The 20,469-nt window shown below is 40.6% G+C and overlaps 2 protein-coding genes and 1 long non-coding RNA gene across 7 annotated transcripts; 1 reads left to right on the plus strand and 2 right to left on the minus strand.

The window, feature by feature from the left end:
* Nucleotides 1-3,973: 3,973 nt before the first annotated feature.
* LOC122407934 (uncharacterized) lies at nt 3,974-13,446 on the minus strand. 2 transcript variants are annotated; one of them, XR_006260319.1, is made up of 3 exons: nt 13,371-13,446; nt 4,871-12,347; nt 3,974-4,781 (listed from the first exon to the last, which is right to left on the minus strand). It is a non-coding gene; the product is annotated as an uncharacterized lncRNA (long non-coding RNA). The 2 variants fall into 2 exon arrangements; XR_006260318.1 differs by lacking the exon at nt 13,371-13,446 and adding an exon at nt 12,483-13,194.
* On the plus strand, nt 13,339-16,026 carry SerRS-m (Seryl-tRNA synthetase, mitochondrial). 3 transcript variants are annotated; one of them, XM_043414416.1, is made up of 4 exons: nt 13,339-13,492; nt 14,323-14,594; nt 14,674-15,557; nt 15,681-16,026. In XM_043414416.1, exons 2-4 carry the CDS (start codon nt 14,532-14,534, stop codon nt 16,006-16,008), a joined length of 1,275 nt encoding a protein of 424 aa, XP_043270351.1. In that variant the 5' UTR covers nt 13,339-13,492; nt 14,323-14,531; the 3' UTR covers nt 16,009-16,026. The 3 variants fall into 3 exon arrangements, with proteins under 3 accessions (XP_043270351.1, XP_043270353.1, XP_043270352.1); XM_043414418.1 differs by having other exon boundaries at nt 13,490-13,610; XM_043414417.1 differs by lacking the exon at nt 13,339-13,492 and adding an exon at nt 13,511-13,646.
* Nucleotides 16,027-16,211: 185 nt separating this feature from the next.
* On the minus strand, nt 16,212-19,834 carry kra (basic leucine zipper and W2 domain-containing protein kra). 2 transcript variants are annotated; one of them, XM_043414420.1, is made up of 8 exons: nt 19,660-19,834; nt 18,882-18,953; nt 18,519-18,799; nt 17,980-18,284; nt 17,611-17,854; nt 17,314-17,533; nt 17,039-17,228; nt 16,212-16,949 (listed from the first exon to the last, which is right to left on the minus strand). In XM_043414420.1, exons 2-7 carry the CDS (start codon nt 18,940-18,942, stop codon nt 17,077-17,079), a joined length of 1,263 nt encoding a protein of 420 aa, XP_043270355.1. In that variant the 5' UTR covers nt 18,943-18,953; nt 19,660-19,834; the 3' UTR covers nt 16,212-16,949; nt 17,039-17,076. The 2 variants fall into 2 exon arrangements, with proteins under 2 accessions (XP_043270355.1, XP_043270354.1); XM_043414419.1 differs by having other exon boundaries at nt 16,212-17,228; nt 19,660-19,833.
* Between the last annotated feature and the right edge of the window lie 635 nt (nt 19,835-20,469).

A 20,469-nucleotide genomic window follows, 5' to 3' on the forward strand; every position in this document is an offset into this window, starting at 1 on the left:
AAACGCGTGAATATCCTCGGATCTCCGAGTCATTTTGTTAATGAAATTTCGAGGTTATCAGGAACAATGCTCCGTGCAAAATGAATGGGCCGCGGGAACAAAACGCAAATCTGAAAATATTAATAACGGCCGCCAACGTGGCGCAACTTGGTCAACGAGTTTCTGATAATTCCGCGCGATTTTCGTCAGGAGCGTAAACGAATAATCGACTTTCCTTCGAGTCCCTAACTGCTGGAAAAAACAAACGAGTGTCCGGAATGCAAAAGGCTTTATATCGTAGTACAAAAATACCAGGAAAGCTCGTTGACATTGCATATTGCAATGGAATCGATCACTCGTCGCTCGCAGTCTCTGTTGCCGTTGGAAAATATTTGAACAAACGTGTTAGGGGTGAAAAGAGGGCATAGAAAGTGTCCTGCGGGGACATAAAGAATGGAGGGAAAAAATAATCATGGGTGGCTATCGAGCGTGACGATCTATATTTAGTCCTTGATCCTTGATCCTTACACTACGGTGACCGGCATTACGCTCGAGTCGCGAGGTGCTCGGAGCATTTTTCAACAATATTAATACAGGCGGGAATAGCAATGTTAATGCAAAATGATAAAAATGCAATTTGAATGTTCGTGGTAGTAACAATCGCGCGAGCTTAACATTCTTTGTCATCGATTTTTCAGAGTCGAGAGCCATTTACTGAAATCCTGTTAACGGCGAGGCTGTCAATCTGTTTGGGGCATCTGAAAAAGTGGAGTAAATTTTGTTCCCCTGCAACAAGCTTGATTGAGGAGGGGTCATTAAAAGTATTAAACTCAAAATTGAAAACGTTTAATGATGCAACGCGAATCCCAGGGAAAAAAACTCCGTCGTAATGATAACCATCGCCGAATGAGCCCGGCATTAAAAATCATCGAGGAGTACGCGCAGTAGCTGCCGAAATAAGAAATTTAACCTTCTAACTTACTAATTAGCGCTGTGCTTTTTTCCTCATTCGAGAATTCACTCCAGAGCTATTTAATTCGAGATCTCGATTGTTCGCGATGCGAGGTCAACAGTTTTGTAAGTCAACAATCTCAATGGCTGTACTAAATTTCACAATCGACCTTTCTCTCCTGCTGCACACATGCGAGCTCCCCCATACGTTGTGTTTCGTTCTCATCAGACTTTTACGAACCTACCGAACGATCCGATTTCCTTTCAGCAGATAAAGCGCATTTAATGTATCCCGATGCATAAATATGTGAATTTATATATTTGTACATAAAGACTCTAATGTATACACAGGTATGTCCAGCTGATGGAACAAACGCAGTGACGCACGCGACACGTATGCGTCACGCACGTGTACACTTGAGGCACTTTTAATCTCGGGTAGTCGCATACGCACACGTGTTATTTATGCTGAACATCATCCGCGAGAATTCGATTAAATCTCCACATTCGTCAAACTATCATCACCGTCACTGTGTTTCCAGGTATAAAAGCTCATCTGCTTCGCTGAATGTCATCATTCCATTTTTATTTTCGTACATTTCGAGTAGCGAAGGAATCCTCGAGACGAGTGCGAATTTCTAAAAGGGAAATTCCACTGAAAAAAGGAAAAAGTTGAAAAATACTGAATTCTGCTTGAGCCAATTATTATTTGACTTCGTTCGGACGTATTCAACGCTTTATAATCGATTTTGAAAAAATGTGACGAGAATTAATTCGCACCAAATGAATTTTCTACCGAGTTTGGGGGGGTCGATTTTCTCAAGCTCCGTTTTCTAATGTTCTCTGGAGGACATTAGAAGGAGCTGTCAAAAGAGTGAGGAGCTCAGCGAGATCCTTCTTCGCCTCTTTCCTTCTCTTATTTGGTCCGGAGACTCGTATGGTTCGTTTGCCCGCAATGGATCCGCGTGACAAACTGCACTCAGCTCGTGTCCGTTCGATCCTGGGACGTATCGGAGCTGGTGCGCGGTGAATTTTTCTCGTGTACCGAACAATGCTATCGCGAGGAATGAATGCGAACCGACAATCTCGTTCTTTGTGTTCTACGTAGCGAGAAAATAAGGAGAGATTGTTCGTCCAGACTTGGGTATATCGAGGGACATACAGATTGTATATTTATGGGTAATTGTAACGGGAACTTTGGCCATCGAGGTGGAAAACGATGCAAGAACACTTGATTGTTGCAATAGCGAATATGAGTTGCTCGAAGTATGCACATCTGTATGCAGATGCGAGGAATTCAATGCTCAGTTGACACCCAGGAATGATGCGGTCACTCCCGTTCCTCGCTGACGACCCTCCGACGGAGTCCCAGTCGAAAGCTCCGGGACTCCTGGAGGCTGCTTCGAGCATTGGGAACGGCGAGGCTTTCAATGAAAATGAGTGTCTGAAAAACGAGAAGCGAGGTGCGTCGATTTCATGTGGAATGGCGTTTGTGCAAGTGTATTATAAATGGTTCGAGTAAAGAAAAGTAGAGCTATTTATTCGAAGCCGCGATATCAAAAGATCGATCTGGAGTGCGGGCGATTAATACTGGTGCTGCGGGAAAAGTAACTTGTAACGGTCATAATAGCCATGAAACAGCGCCGATCGCGGACGATATTAGTATGTTTGACATGCAAAGGAGGCCTGAGGGAAGAGAAACGTTTGTTCGAGACTGTTGGACGAGGACACGCGCGCACTGTGCCGAAAAGTGAATCGAGGACGATTGATTTATTGAGAGCGGTCAAAAGTTGACTGGGGAATATGATCGAACGGATCGATTATCCGCTTCGCGTTTGTCGTCCGGCATCCTGTTTATTTATCCTCAAGGATCTTCGAGTACAGAATGCAGCATTGCGGAGTCGGAGCAGACGACGAAAAAAATGGTGATCTTATTTCTGGGAACGGTTGCGATGAGTCGTTCTCTATGGAGACTCGCGTCACGGAGTATGATCGTTTGGAAGCGTGCGTGGACACAGAAAGACAAATAATTAGTGCTGAAGAAAAAAGGAGATCCGGTACAAATGTGTGTACACGCGGAGAAGAAAATCCGGCGGAGTTCTCGTCGAGTATCCGCCACGGAGTCCCGCGCACGGATTAGTCATGTGCGTGATCCGAGATAAGAGTTATTATGCGCCGATTCGATCGATCGTCAACGGGGCGAAGCGAATTTTTTATCGCCTCCTCTCGCGTCAATTAGCACTCGTAACTTTCCCCCCTCCGCGGCCCCCTGCTCCCGGCTCACTCGCGCCAATTTTTCATTCCACACTTTCCACGGCCCAGCCACGTGCGCATTTCATTAATTGCAACCGGAACCGTGGAAAAAATCGCGAGCAATAACCGCGCACTCTCGCGGAGGCGTCCCTCAAACATCAGCCGCCCAATGCGGACGCGAACGACCGTTTCGTAAGCGTGCTATGTACTCGATGGAGCTTCGGCTGAAACGAACACCCGAGCTATGATTCACACGTGCTAAATCGTCCCGCAAAACACAACCGGGAAAATCCTCGAGCTACAGCGCCGCTCAAAAGTTTCTCATCCACCGCATTCCACTTTTCCGATCAATCGGGAATTCAACATCCCATCAAATTTTTAAACATCAACTGTTCCGAAAATCCAACAATCCGATTAGCGCTGCTCGCCGAGTTTTTTCCAATTCCACCAATTTTTTGCGTCCGACATGTTTTTGCTGCACGGAGATAAATGTTTTGTAAAACTGTCCAGAAATTCTGGATAAATTCACTGTTTTATTGTAAAGCGTATGCGATCTTCGGACACTGTAAAAAACACAAGTAGCACATATAAATGCCACCAAAAAGTGAGGTCAAAATTGACAGTACGAGCACGATTAAAAATACAGACCTAGCACAGTTAAATTTGCCAATCTTCACTGCGCAAAGTTTCTTTTCAGATTTAGAAAATTTTGTGCAGTTTATTATTACTATTATTTTTCTTATTATTTATATCATTTTTTCGATGAATAAATTTATAAACACACTTTTTTTCATTTTTGTTTTTTTCACTTTATTCATCAACACATCTTTACACGTATTCAAAATACCGTTACAGAGTCGCACCAAAGTCGTTAGAGTACAGGTAATTTTGCGATGGTTTCTTCATTTCTTTATTTCGAAGTTTTTTTTTCGGAAATCAGTATAATAGGCGAATGAAATAAGGCAGAGAATCATTTCCTGAATTTTTTTCAGGAATGAACAAATTGATAACGGAATTCAATGTTTGCATAGATGCTTTCTCGATATATTTTTTGTTCACGCGATCGTTCTCGAGAATAGATCGAAATGATCGAAATACTTCCTGGACCAAACGAATCAGATAAAAAATATAAATTGTACTTGCCCCAAGGTTAAGGTAAGGGCACTTTTTTCTGCCGCACTAGAAATTTTACTGTGCCACATCATAGAAGTTATCACCCCCGTGAGCACTTTCATTTTGTTGAAATTTCGCGTGTCTAAGAACGGCCCTTTTCGTACTTTCGACTAATTTATTTACGACGGAAAGCCATAAACTTTTTTTCGAAGCCGCTCACATCCGCCCGATTCGGTCATTATTTCTCGGTAAAATTCGCGCAGAGGCAAGTGTTAATTGATCGAGAATCCGTGATTTACGTCACGGTCCGTAATACCATTTCTTACGTATTATTTAACGTGTGCACACATTCCGAGATCTCCGCTATGACGAGTCCTCCAGAAACACCCGCTCAACCCCCGCGATACGGAGAGGGCGTGTTAAGGTCAAAAACCTTTCGAATCGAATATCACTCCTCACGATCGTATTCACGCTCCGATATCGACCTATAAATGAGCGACGAAATGCTTAGAAATTAATGTGTATCGATTTGTACCTCCTGTCACTATCGCCGTGATAAATTAGCGGCACTCACCTTATCGACATTCCTTTAGCGCACGAAGGACGAAAATTTGGCGCCATCGATTGCGAACTGTATAAATATATCGATGTGAGGCTGAGGCGGGAGAGTTGTCGATCGCCGAGTTCCGCGAGGACACCGACGGAGTTGTTTTTTTCGACTTTTTACTTCTCCAAAATTCTGGAGTCCTGCTGATGCAATTTTTAGTATAAATACGAAAAATCTTACTTTCTGGCGAACGCTATTTTTGAGGAGGTTTGATCATTTTTCTGTCAAATTGCACGTCCTTTTTTGATTTTTTTTCATAAAAAACGTTCCGTTTAAAAATCCCCCTTGGGCCAGATTTGCGTAGTCCTTTTAGAGTGTCCAATCATTCCTAATGAGCGGGAGAGTGCTCCATGTCTCGTGCTTTCTATATACAAGCCATAAATATTTATTCAGCTCGATTGAAAATCAATTCAAATTGTCACTGTCCGAGAATTGATCGATCGGCTTGAACGGTGAAAAAAAAGTAAATGAAAATAAATCGGTCTCTGTCGTAACGAGCTTTCTGTTTACACTGCATTCGCGTCTCTGATTTATTCCAATCCTAGCAACGACGCTGGAATCAAAATATTATCTGTACCATTTCCGGTATCGAAAACGTCGGTCGTGCGGCCGAACGCGAGGAATGAACTTTCGAAAATATTCTGACGAGATAATTACAAAAAATAAGGCCAACGAGGGTTTCCCGAAAAATTCAAACTGTCGACGATCAAGAAACGAGCCAAAGGTTGGATTACCAAAAAAAAAACATTATTCCATTTACAATGATAATGTGCAGCTCTAAAAGAAAGTTTTGTCACTTGCCGAGAGCGAGGGTAAGCGGATCCGATGAAATTTCATCTCCCAACAACGTTCGATTTCTCAAACATTGGGATAGAAAATCATCGCTTGAATATTCGATGCGTTTACTCAATTTACATAATTGTTTGCGAACACGCAACGAGGAATAAATACAGAGCGTGTTTTATGGTAGCAAATTTTGTTTTATTAGCACGACGAGGAGATCTGCTGCGTATCAAGTGTCCAGAAAATTGTACGAAGTGCAGTACGAGCCGCGAGTGCATTTGGTACCACGCCCTGAGCTCGTGGCTCCCGACTGCAAGAGCCAGCAGCGGACACCTTTCTTTTTATCTCGCTCTCTTTCTCTCCCTCGTTGCTCCTTAGCAGTGCGTATTTAAGGACGAGAGTGTGACGCACGGCGAACAATGTATTTTCTTCATGGGCGTCTTTTTAATATTCTCATTTCACGTTATTGCCAAAGAAGAAAAGAAATTTACGAGCTCGAAGCTCCATATAAGTCGAACGTGATTTATTTGCCTCGAAAAACCGCCTAATTTACGTGCACTGAAACAACGCATAATAATAAGTGTCCGAAGTAGATTCGGAAAATTCGTGTAGGCGTGCGTTTCCGCTTTGAGAGCTCAACGAAATGCCCTGCCCACGTGCTCGAATATGCGGCCTGCTGGTTTGACCTGCAAGTTTCAGAGTCACGAGTACTACACTCCAACATAAATTCAATGCACGCTGACAACTGAATTTATCATTCACTCGTATGAACCTCGAACCCACGAACTCGCTGAAATAAAGTAAAAATTCCCAAACAAATGCGAATCGAAAAACGAATTCCAAAGTTTTTCACAGAGTTTCAGGTCACTCCAATTTCAATTCGTCGGAATTGAACGAAATTTATGCTCGCACAAAAGTTCGTTGTTTCGAACTGACGTCGAGCAAAACGAAATTTGTCTTCGTCTAACGAAGTGACGTATGCGCAGATAGCTCAAAATTCTTTAAGAATACTGAGAGATTGTCGAATTAAAAACGTTTCATTCGAACTTCTTCATCTTTTCAAACGGGCTCAAAATAAAATTTATGAAAAGGTGTCAGTTGGGCAGATTTTCGGAGCGAGTCTTTGCAGGTAGCCCGATTAATCTGAAACTGGAATTAGTTATTTCGGGGGATTCGTGCCCGGGAAAAAGCCAAAATTAATCGCTTGACACGTACAATTTCTATTTCCTCCGAATTCGTCGTTCCCTTGGCGCCAGTGGCGCTCATTAATTATTCACCGGCTGGTTATGTGTCCGAGGAAAAAAATCGCTCTGCCACACGGACATGTGTCACTCGACATTGAAATGTTGACTTCCTGTCAGCCAACGTTTCGTGAGTGACACGCGGAAAGAAACTCCATATAAATAGTCACGCAGGGCCTATCGATTATTCGAGAAATCGGCCAAATAAGAAAATAAAAATTGACATCGACTGGTGCTCTCACTCGGATATAGCCGCACGTGAAATTTCGCGACCCCCGACGTCGCGACTTGCGCTCTCAAGAAAATGCTACTGAATTGCCGGACGAAATTGCGCGGTCTTCTCTAAAATTATGCTCCCCGCAGCAATCGTTGGTCGATCCAAAAAAAAACTTTTCTTGAAGCTCCTTTGAACGGGACGCGCAAGAAGTCGGCGCTGCTCTCACAAAAGTTCATTCTCCAACTTCGAATTTCTTCTTTCTCTCGCTTTTTTTAATCCTCCGCGTGTTACATAAGGCGGAGAACCTTTTATACTGGATTTCTCCGATGTATAATATGCAAATGAACTCTGATCTCCGTCCAGCGAATGCTAAACACAGTCGACGTACCTGGGAAGCACGAGTGGACACACACCACTGGTCGCTGGTTCGTGGGCACGAGAGAACGAAAAAGTATAAAAATCCGGTGTCGTGACGTCCGAAATATTGGGCTCGCGTCACGGGTTAGAGCCTCAACGTTGGCTAATTTAATTGACCTTTATGTCGTTCGCTCTCTTCGTCGGACGTGGATATTTGGCGGTATTCGAAGAAGAACTGTCCAGGAGAATTTGAGGGAAACCCCGAGCGAAGGAAACAAACGAAAAGGATTGTAAAAAAATTCGACAAAAGGGGGAATCGGGAGAGACGAAAATCCTTCGAAAAACGCAATGAGCCAACCGGCGGTGAGAAAGTTATCGCTGAACGTGTACGAACCGATTATTCTGCACGTTTACTTTCGTGCCGAACACACGAGCGATCATTTGCACTTTGAAAATAAACAAAGAAAAATTATTATTAACGATTACCTTTGCGCTCGCGGTTTTAACGATCTTTCTCGAGGGAAAATATTATATCCGAGTTTATGTGCATTGCGGAAAAAACCGGAGAGTTTAAATCCGTCATTAGTTTTTATCCTAATTGCACAAGCAAGACGCGAATAATCATAGGAAAACGAGGACTCGAATCTTGCTGTCGTTGTTCAATAAATAATACATCGACAGCGACAGATTCTCGGCCGGTGTGTGCCCGAGCCACGTCCCGAGTCAGCTTCCAGCGGAAAAACCAGCGGAAACTGTGAAAACCCAGTCACTGGGAAACAGTGCCCGTGGGCCACACTCTCGAAGGAATCCGAAAAAATGTATAAATATCCGAAAAAATATAAATGGGCTCGCCGACAGCCAAAAGTATGGAGGCATAACTGCGTGAAGAATAAAAACGAAGCTTTCAGAAGCAACGTCATACGAGAAACCTTTGCGCTGTTTTTTTTATTATCAGCAAAAATAATTATGAGGTAGAGCAGCAAGCGAGTTTTGCTTAATATTTGCAAGCATTCTTTGGGAGTGAAAATAAGTCACGATAATTTGTCTCGGAGCATAAGCGCATTGAAACGACGCGGAAAATATCGCAATTACCTCATTCATTTGCACTCGTGATTTTAACGATCTCTTTAAACATTGATAATAATTAATGTAGAGATATAAAAATTACTGTGAAAGAAATAGCGAATTTAATGATTAATGCCTCAGTAAAACTTTTAGGCAATGCGCGATATTACAGAAGAAGTATAGCTAAAACCATTAAGAGAACATAAAATAAAGGATATAAAGTAAAATATGTGGTAAAGAACAAAACAGTGCAGTTGGCGAGAAGAACGGCACGGAGAAAAGAACTATAGCATAAGCAGAGTATCACGCATCAAGCCGAATCACACAAAATATAAGATCGTACAAAGTTGCAAAATCTTACAAATCATGAATCAGAAAACAATTGTAATAACTTCATATGAAATCATAGAAAATAAAAGAATCATGCCAGAGAGAGAAAGATCATGATGACGATGATGATGAAGTTTATTACGCCTTAGTAAAAACTTTTAGGCAGCCATTATTACAACCAATAGCCTATAACTAAACTTTTAACTTAACTAAGAGTATAAAACTCGGAACAAGGTAGATTCTAAGAAAGTAAGAGAGAATACTAATTAATGCAAAGTAACGCAGTCGAACGAGCTATAGGACAGCAACTTAATCACTAAATAACTTACAGACTACTTTTAGAATAAACAAGTAATCTTAAGAGTAATTATATCAAGAGTAAAAAAAAAGTAAAGTAAAAGACACTCAAGACACTCAAGACAGCAATCGCCAAAATACTAAATCTAATTAGAGGGTACAAAATAAAAGATACAGATCGCATATAAGGATAATTAAAATACATCTAGAGTATGACAATTCGAGAATATAGGTGGAAAATCCAATACATGGTGTAATAATATAAACGAGAAAGAGAGAGAGAGAGAGAAAGAGGGAGAACAGACACTCGAAAGGATAAAAAAAGTTTTAATTAGCCGACACAAAAGCCTTCCTTTCGCCCACGCCAGACGAAAGCGAGCACATCAGGTAAATCGGTATTGCGGTTAGATCGACTGTGCACTCTCGCTTCTTATTCTAGTCCACCACAGAGTCGTACAGAAAATATACACAGTGCGAGTAAGCCACTTTCGAAATCACTCCGATCCTCTCGAGGGCTTCGGTTGCCTCCGTTTATCTCGTCATGTGATTGCTCCAGTAAAACACTTGTATATATAGCTCCCGAGATCCATAGATCTCGAGAGATTGATCGAAACGTTCGCTCTCTCGTACAAGTACGTACGAATTCTCTCGGGGAATCGAGAGTAAGCCGTAAAAGAGCACATTTACGAGAAGAATTCCTTAATCGTTGAACTAATTGTTCGGCCAGCCCGCTCGCTTTTCAGAATTCAAAAAAGAACAGAAATTGGTGCACTCGCATGGGACGTTCCATTGCAAGTTGTCGATCTGAAAAGAATTATCGAAAATTTATGAAAATATTTGCAAAAATGAGACTTTTAAGGATCTCCGAACACGATGAGTTCTTTTCGCAAGTTTTTTCCTAGAATTGGCAGTTCAACTTTGAAAAATCTTCAGTTTTTCAAAGCTCTGAACAGACGATGAAATTGATAGAAAATTTTGGCGACTCATCCGCGAGGGATAAATCGGTGCAAACGGTTTAATTCGAGCTCGAAAAGACTCGTATCGAGTCGTTTCCATTGGAGAAGTATTACAACTCCATCAAACTGTTTTTATTCGTTGTCAAACTCGCATGCGTGCGGCGAATGTCCCGTGAAATATACGAAGGAGAGGAAGAGTCTTTTCTCGTAATACGACAGGCCGGAATGCCATCGCGCAACAGCAGGAGAGTGAGCCATAAGAGATAATTGTCCGAGAAACTGTTTTCTCGATCGCTTTGCGATCTCGTTAATTATAACGGTGATCGAGAGGGGAAAGGGCGGGACGAGGGAGAGCCCGCACGAAGATCAGCACGGTCATATTTGAGGTGAAATTTCATTCAATTCGTTCCCTGTACTTATGTCTCGTACTGTCAAATGCGTCACGAGTCGCGGAAAATCCTCGATCCGAGTGCTGGGCAACCTTTTTTCGAGCATTCGAGGGCTAATTGAGTCAAAAAATGACGAAATGAGAGAAAGCTTGGAGGAAGGATGAATATTTTTCGGTAGAACGAGATCAAATGCTTCGTTGTGATGCATTTTTTGCCGGGGCATTCGACGATCGATCGGCGACTGTAATGTTTTAATCACCGTTCTCACGTTTCGATATACTTTCAAGCCTCTGCTCACGAATCTTCTGGTTATTCTGAAATTTCTCAATCTGCAGAGTCAAAATATGACTCGCTCTATTTCTCATATTTTTGACAGCATCGCCTGGAATTTCCTGCTTTCGAGAAATAACAAAAACCTCATCCGTTTTCTCCCAATATGTAAATGAATCTTTCCACCGTGGTATCGAGAAAACGAGAAAACAAGAAAACAAAGCGAATAGGAAAAGTTGAGTCAGCTCGCGAAGGTCGAGATTCAGTGGGTGTGGCACATATTAGATCGAGAGTCTGCGAATATCGATCGAGTCAAATTTATAAATCCATGTTCAAATGCACACAGGAGCATGGGCGCGGAGCTCGAGAGCCAACGCCTCCGGTACGTTTTCTGTCTTCATTAGCCCAATAATGTTTCAGCCCAAAATAGTACAGTCAAGACCATCCAAAAAATGATGGACAACGAAAAATCTTCGGGCTCAAGAATCTCAAAAATTCCCCGGCCTTTGAACAAACGAAGCTCATCTTGTTGTTGGGGAATAAAAGTTGTCAGAACTGCTCCGCACTGAAAAAACAAGAGTCAAACTGTTTACGAATGAAACACGAATGTGCAAGTTTATGGGTACATAAACATTTGTGTCGATATGAAAATAAAAATTGATACGTTTGTAGCACGAAGTAAGGTTTCGCAGGTGCTGACTTTCCAGTCTCCAATGCGATCTCATACTTTGAGCATTCGTACACTTGAAATACAATTTTCTATGTAAAGTTTACGAATACTTTTTGTAACCACTATACGTGCGATGTGTATATTATTATGTTGAAGTCACGTAACATATTTTTCTACGAGTTTGTGTGTGTGTTCGTCTCATTCGTTTGCAGGATGTAAAACGAGAGCAACCCCAACACGTTGAACTCTGCATTAAGAGGATGGATCAGTCGGAATATCGCAACCGTGAGTGCGAGACCGATTAAAAAAGACTCTGTCAGACGATTTTTGCCATCGTCCTACGTAGGCTGAGGAGTCTTTTTTGATCGATCAAACTGTATCGAAGAATTTCGATTTCGAAAATTCCAAGTGAGGTTTCTCTCTCCTCGTTGTACAAGGAAAAAGGGATTAATTGAGTTTTATTATGCCCTGGATAACCTTGGAGCAAGGAAATAAAATAATTATTTAATGATAAAATGAATAACTTAAAATAAGACTTGAAATAACTTAAATATGAAAATCGTAATGTCGTCATCAACCTTAGCCGTCATAGAACCCGAACTCACTGAAAAAATGTGGGTACCACAAAAATCAACAGACTTTGAAGTTTACTGAGCCTGCAGAGGTACGATTGGACCATAATTTCGTCATCGGTAATGCCGGTTCAGCGGCGTGTAACATGAAACCAAAAGAAATGCAGCTCGAGAAAACTTCAGCAGGGAATAAACCGAAGACTGAAGGTGCTTGGAATCATTGGATCACTGTCGACCCCCCGGATGATCAAAAAGGACAAGCCATCAACTTTAAAAGTCACAGGGGAAGTACACGTTCTGAAACCAAATTAAGAAATGATTTGCTGGTAGCTCAATGATCAGTGACATCAATGAGCGAGAAAAATCAAATAAATCGGAGCGTAATGCAGCTGCAGCGGAGGCTGGTGGTGATCTAATTCGTGGAAGACTAACAATGAAATTGAGGAGAACAGAAATGGAGAGGAGCAACATCAAATTGGCACACATTTACGGACGAGCTTGTAATCGATCAAATGTGTAATGTCGTCATTCGCTATTGCAAGGCGATCGAAAATGAAGATTTTTATGTAAATTTGGACATAGATGTACGTGGAACGACACAACTCGTGCTTTTGACACGGAAAATGTAGATCCACTTGCAGGCTGGAGAGCGCGCAGCGATGCTCGAGGCTCGACCAGGCTCGACGTAATATACTTTTAAAGAAAAAAAACGATGTACTTCACACTAATTTCGAGACGGTTAGTCAGATTCGTTGTTATCACTTCCCTGGTTTTTATCAAGTTGTCTCGCATCTTGACGTCGTGACATCTATAGGTTATGTTCGCTAAGCTTCAATATGGGATTTGTCCAATAATTTGTCAGTTCATTTTTCGGAATAAAAATCATGAAAGAAACGTTTGGAAAGTATTATTTGTTTCAAACAAACGATTCCGAGTCGATTGGAATCTGAAGTAATGAAATTTGACAAAATTTCAAAAAGTAGCGGCTAACTTGTCGCTATATTTTGTTTCATTTGTTCGTATAAAAATATAATGAAACAAATGTTTTAATTAATCAAACATTCACAAACTGACAATTAAAAAATTGAGTGACTAATTTTCTTTTTAGGGTGAATCTATACCAAACCACATGGAACCAGGATTAATAAACTCACTCAACAATCAACTATGTACCAGTATTCCGTCAGGTCCATTTTTTCGATTGGTTGATTGAGTTTGTTATTGCAGTTCCATGTGGTCAGGTAGAGATTCAAATTTTTCGGCACGCGATAAAGTTTCGTCATTGGCTAGTTGAGATTTAACTCGGTAGGGATTGGTCACCTTGAGATATCACAAAAAGGCTTCTCATAGTTCTCATTCGAGTGAAGACCGTTGGCTGATCGAAACTTCGAATTGGTCACGCATAGATGTGCTCTGATGTGGCTCTGATAGACTTTTTTAAAGTGAGTTGTTATCAGGGTTAAGATCCGTGGATTAGTAGCATTGCATAGATAATAAGCTCTTCTCGAGGCGGCCATTTTCGGTCCTGGGAGAAGTGTTGAGTCACGTCGGCGTATTCCGGTATGCGTACACTTTGTAACCGTCAACAATCCATAGGTATACTGGCATGAATAATTTCTGTTAATAATTGGAACGCGCACTCCACTGTTTCTGTTGGTACAGTTCACTAGAAAAATCATTTGACAACGACACTGAACATTCATACGGAAATGTTGGACGGCAGTAAACTATTTTCTGTTTAGAATGTGTAATATCTAATGCGCGTGAGCACAGGCATGCGCAGATCGTGGAGAGGATAAATTCACCTCCCCCCTCTAGGCTGTCTCCTCTATCATTTCTAATGTGGCTCAGCAAACGTGTTCCAGTATTATTATATGAATTATATCAGTTCAATGCTTTCCAGCTGGAAAGCTCGCGATGCTACTGAACTATGAATCTATAGACCTCGCTCCCGAGGCCTTTTATTTTCCATTCGTATCCAAATACGAAGACACTTTATAACTGGAAAACGCAATCAATTGATATCAATCGATTAGTTTCAGATCAAAAATCCATTTCAAGAAACGTGGATTTTCCCTCCCCCAAAATATTTCCAATCGTTACAATTCTCATGAAATGTACCTACCAACATAGATAAAGTCAAATGGATGAAAAATAGTGACGCGTACGGCTCGATTCGGTTGATATTCGATACTTTCTAGTCGAACAAAAAACCGAATCAACACTGTTCTCGATGTCTTAAAATTCAGCGAAAAATTTTTCTGTGTCATAGGAGCGCACCACCTGGATACCTAAATAATCTCGAGAATCATAAGTAAATTTTAAAACAAATTTGTTGAAATTGATCATTTGACAATGAGCCAGAGTAATATGCGGCCGGATTCCTCGCGAAAATAAATTTTAATCACCATCCATGAGAATACGCACATCTGGTTTCGTTTGACTAAAATAAAAAGTTGTGATTACTGAAATCATAACAATATGAACGGCGGACGAGGACTGGTGAATATTCTACGATCAAGAGCATTTCGTAACTATGCCCAAGTAAGTCATTTTTTCGAGCAATAATAATTTTTCTATCTCAACATTGATTTAAATTAATTCGGAAAGTTTTTCTTTCCAGAAACAAACCACAATGCCGGTAAGAAAATTGCAAATATCCGAACCGGAATACGACCTTGAATATTTGTACGATGTTGGAAATCGTGAGGAAATACTCGAGAACATAAAGCGGAGAAAAGGTGTCGGAGACATAGACAAAGTATTAGAATTATCGAAGAAACCAGCATCGAGGAATGAGCTCATGAAAGAGTTACACAAAATTCCTAACAGGACAGCACCGGGTGTTTACGAGTACGGTGACGAGCCGCGAGTACTCGCCGAATGTGGAGTGAAGAAAAAATTCGATTTTACGCCGTTGAATTTCAACAAATTGGCGGAAAAGTTGCAGCTCATTAGAACTGAAGATCTGGGCCCACTGTCCGGAGAAAAAAGTTACATATTTTTTAGAGATTTGGCTCAAATGGAAGAAGCTTTGATAAGCTACAGCGTCGACAAACTTTTGAAGCATGGATTTCGGTTGATCAGTGTACCGGATATTCTACCAACGACCATAATCGAGCGATGCGGTCTTATCGTTAGCGGCGAAAGAACCCTCGTTTACTCGTTGGATTCTCATTATGGCGATTACAGTCTTTCCGGTACAGCCGAGATGGCTTTGGCTGCTAAACTCGCGGATGCCCAATTTTCCATCTCCCAATTGCCCCTCAAATTAGCAGCTGTAAGCCGTTGTTACAGGGCTGAAGTATCAAATATCGCTGAAGAACGTGGTTTGTACAGAGTTCATCAGTTCACCAAAGTCGAAATGTTCGTTTGTTCCGATCCGGACAATTCCTCACAGTCAATGAACGAATTGCGGGAGATTCAACAAAGCCTATTCGCCCCTTTGGGCATTCACTTCCGAGTTCTCGACATGCCGGCCCATGAACTTGGTGCACCTGCTTACAGGTACATTTTTTATTCCACCACGAATCGAATTCTCAATAGAGTAAATTTAAAAAAATCGGTTATTCATTCTTTTCGCTTTTTTTTCTGTTATTTCGATTTGAAATCATGGCTGTCATTCAACAGGAAATTGGACATAGAGGGTTGGCTACCGGGGAAACAGTTTTACGGTGAATTATCGAGTTGCAGCAACTGTACGGATTATCAGTCACGAAGATTGAACATAAAATACGAAGATAAGAACGGCGAATCGTCATATGTGCATACTTTGAACGGGACAGCTTGTGCTATACCCCGAATGTTGATTGCAATTTGTGAGACTCATCAAACCAAGGACGGTAACATTGTTGTACCGGAAGCGTTAATTCCTCACATGAGGGACGAAACTTTTATCAAAAAACAACAGATACCTTCGATGAGGGATTACAAATGCAAGCAAAAAGGGCTTTCATAATAAAATCACTTACAAATACGGGAGGGCTGTTTTTTAATCTGCGTAGCTCCGTTGCAAAAGATAGTTTCCATAGTCGCCATCTGTACGCAATGAAATACTGAAAACTACGATGGATCCTGTCATTTCCGTTCCTGAAGTTAAAAATTTTGCTCCATTCGGTCCGATTAATTTTTCAATTGAGATGACTACTGAAACTTCACATATCAAACACCACCGGACAGTATATATTTTTTCTGTTTTTTTTTTTCGTTTTTTTTCTATAAACTAATACAATATAATCGTACAAAGTAAGACAGGGTTTCGAAATTCTTACGTACACAGGGATAAAGTTCATGATTCGTAAAGTTACTTTTCTCGCAGATTCTGTATGTCGTCCATTCTTTTTTTTTTGCGAATCGCTTTCAGTGATCTTACTACTCTCGTTTCTTTTCTCTTGATTTTTTTGTCAAAATTTGTATATATTTCGTAGCGGAGTTATAAAAATGTAACACAAAATATTTTTTCGTTTTTTTTGTTACTTTTAGTTCCTTTTCTTTAAGTAAATACAGTTCAGAGACAGTGAAAATTTTTACAATTTCATCGGCCATGCTAATTGCGTTCGAATAATGTCTATCTTTGTCGATTTTACCACCGATTGGATCGTTTTTGTTTGCTCATTCCAACAACGTAATCCGTCTATACAACCAACTTGGTAACGATTAGGTCGCGACCAGAGATTGATAAAACGTTTGTTCGTATTCTTTTTAGTGCTTTAATTAAACATTTCCTTGTTGTTATTTTCCCATTGGTATTATTGAATTTACCCGTCATCGTAACTTACGAGTCAGATTTTCTTTGTTATGTTTTCCCCGTTAAAGGCTCCAATTAATTTGGACAGAATACTGACGTACTGATTTTTAGTCTGTAACATTTCGTTATCTGGCAATGTGGTTTGAATGTATCTACAATGAAACCATTGATACGTGAATTTGATGTACGTCTTGTGTGTAAATATTGCAGTATCGTGTCGTGATTCATTTCCAAAACTTACTTTCAACGAAAAAAAAAAATTATTTTCTTCCTTTTCCTTTAATCTTCTTCTTCTCCCGATTCGGACTCTTCCTCAGCATTTTGCAGCCACTCGATGAATTTTTTCATTTGGTCCAAAAAGAGCATTTTTCCCTTGAGCGAGTGTCCCTCCTTGTACCACTTCAGAATTACTTCCTCAGACACCACGTCCTCTGTTGAACAAAGAACGTCGCATCAATAGTACACAAAGATGAGGGTAAAGAACGAATGAAGAAATATAATGTGAAAGTAGCGTACTTTTGTAAAATAACAAAACGATCTTCTGGAAGACTTTCATGAAGTTCATGTTCTCGTAACAAAACTCCTGAACTTTAAGGATAAGAGCGAGCTCAGATCTGGCAGTGGATGTGAATGCACCGAATAACGGTGTATAGATTTTTAAATGTTTGAGTGCTTGTTCGGCGACCAACTCTTCTTTTTTATTCCATTCGGCTTGGCCCATCACTACCGACCATATCTACAAAACAATCACATGAGGAAGTCAAATTCTAGAATATTTCATATTTTACTGTTAAATTCATATTGAATCGTTACCAGTCCAATAACTTCATGCTCAGGTATGCCACATCTGAGTGCCATCTCCTTGAGATCAAGCACGATGTCCTTGATCGGTCGGTTATCAGCCAAATCATCGAGTAGCAGCTGTTGCAGATCGCGTTTTGCTTCTTGACTCGCTTGAGCTTTGTGAAGCTTAACGATATCAGCCAAACCAACAGCTTCGAAAACCGAGCGGAAATATTCCTCCGATCGTTTATTCGGTGGCACGAATTCCATTAACCTAACGGCAAATGTTACATCAACGCTATGATTTAACTCCTATTTATAGCTTTGAATTTTCAAATATTTCGTTCATCGTTACGTTTGAGTCAGTCGAATAAAATGGGTAACTTTTTTTTTCATTACCTTCCCTCAATGCCACCGCGTTTCAATGCAGTCATCAAACTCGATAAACCTTTTTCCGTTTTCCATGTTACGAATACCTCCATGAGAAAGTCGAGCGCCAAATTATCTTTTACGAGATGTTCGTTGATGAGAACCGAGAGGACGGTAGGTGGTACAGAACCGTTTGAAATCCAAAGGGCGGTCATTCTAGCCAATTTAGTTCGCTCTAAAGGAGTGAATCCCTTCATAAAGACCAACACCTTCTTCATCTCCTCCTCAAACATCTTTTCCAAGTATTTATATCGTCGCATGAGTTTGGTGAATACCTGTGATAGAAATTTTTTTTAGATTGTGCAAGCTTGCGTATATAAGATGGTCTTATAAAAAATAACCAATTTGAATTGTTAGAATAAACAACAAATTTTTTACTATTGGACAGGACTTCCGATTTAGTTGGAAATAATTGTGCTTTCTAATAAAATTGCAACAATCTTTAATAGTCTTTTCATTGGATCATTTGAAAATTGTCATAATCAAGCGACACTATGGCGCTATAGTACCTGTTCATAATTTTTCATAGACTCCATATCCTCCGGCTGCGCGAAAACGCAGGCAGTGGTTTTGACAAGTTTGTCTCCATCTTGGGCGATCGAGCCTCCTGGTACCAAAAGCCCTCCGGCAATAAGAATATCAAAAAGAGCCTCTCCGTACCGACGATAGTCCAACTTGGAGCCAGCGGTGTCTAAATACTTGGAAATAGCGTCTAGGTCGTTGCCAGCTTTTTCCAGGCCCAGCAAAATCGCATCTCGAAATCCAGTCGGATCGTATTTCTCTTTTTCATCTACCGAATAATGGGATTTTAGTAAAAACCGGCTGCTGAATTATCAGAACACCAATTGAATATGAAAAAACATGATAATCACCTCTTTTTCTGGTCTTTATGCGTTGACCTGATAGCACTGGCTTTTCTATTTTTTGACTCATACAACACCCTTCTGCAATGAATGATAAAAATAAAATAGATAAAAGTCTTTGATAATAACTTTTATTAATTTTTCTTTCTTTGACCGTCAAGCATGACTTTCGAGGGTTCACTGCGATTTCGAGAATACGAGATTCCCCTCCCCTCCCTACAACACTGATCCATTAATTACGGTAAAAAAAATTCTCAAAGAGACCTTGAGATGTGTGTTCCTCGTGCTGAAAACATTGGGTGGGACTTTGAGACGAAAACTTGCAGTTTTATTAACGCGCGAGGCTAAAATAACGTTAGAGGCCTCTCCCTCCCGTCTGCCGTGCCTCGTGCACAAAGTGTTAAAGCGGCGCGTAGGAAAAGAATTTCCAAAACGAATATGACACTTGATTTCAAAAGTAGGGATCTGTTTTCATGACCCTCGGGCTATTTGGGAAATTTATTCAAAATTTGATTTATTTCTTTTTTTTCCCCCTACCAATGATTCTTGTAAACTAGACACAATCACGCGCGATTTTCATGAAGAAAAAAAGCGCCAATTTTCTCGCCTCTTTGCTCAGCTAAGGTTAAGGTCGCGCGAATCAGCCACGATGGCCGAAAGGTCCGCGAGAGCGTTGACGAACAAAAAAAAGTATGCGTCGTAATACGTGAACCGTTTTCCTCATGCAAATGAGGTTCATTATCTCAATTTCACAAATGAGTTTCTGTTAACCCTATTATTTACTTACTTAAATAAACGGTACGATTGTAGAATATGTCCTTTCCAGGCGATTAGTACAACGCGAAGTGCTTCGAAGAGTGGCAAGGAGGACTGTGTTGTGTGTGTGGCTATGTATTGAGTACGTGCAAGTATGTGAGAATATGAGAAGTCGGGGTCAGTCAGCGAGGAGACGAAGATGTAGTAAAATGGAAAACGGAAAAGAATGAGTGGAGATCTCGCGCATTTATATAAGCTTGTGCGCCGGCGCGACCGGAAACCAGGCACAAAAACGCGCTTTCTCCCTTACCGATCGAAAAAAATATAAATAAATAAATGAAAATAAACAATTGAGGGTCATATATTTGCTATAAGTATGAAGTATGTGTAGTACGGTGTGTGATTGATGCCGTTTCATTCATTTCATATACTTGTAGGGCGTAGGCTGGAAACAAAATTGTGTGGCAGAAGAAATTTTGTTCGGCTTTCCATCTACAGAATTCTTTTTTCCTCCAACAATAAATACAAAATCTGTCTGCTTTTATTTTTCTTCGATATAATAAATACAAAATTTGTCTGCTTTTATAGCAATAATAAGAGACAACATGTTTTTGTTGACCGGATGTTGAAAAAAAAAATCAAAGGTTAACCGCTCACTTAAGGCAACAACATTCTCTTGTTTGTTTTCACATTTGAATACTACAATGACGTGATTGTTACCCCAGCTCGCAAGTTAGTTTGGAAACCGTTGAAAAAAAACAAACAATTTCAGTAAACAAGCTAGACTTGCGTCCCTGTATCGAGTTTTGTATTTTGAACAGCAGCGTCGAATTTCCGTTTA

This window comes from Venturia canescens, chromosome 3 (assembly GCF_019457755.1).
Source record: "Venturia canescens isolate UGA chromosome 3, ASM1945775v1, whole genome shotgun sequence".
NCBI classification, from domain to species: Eukaryota; Metazoa; Arthropoda; class Insecta; order Hymenoptera; family Ichneumonidae; genus Venturia; species Venturia canescens.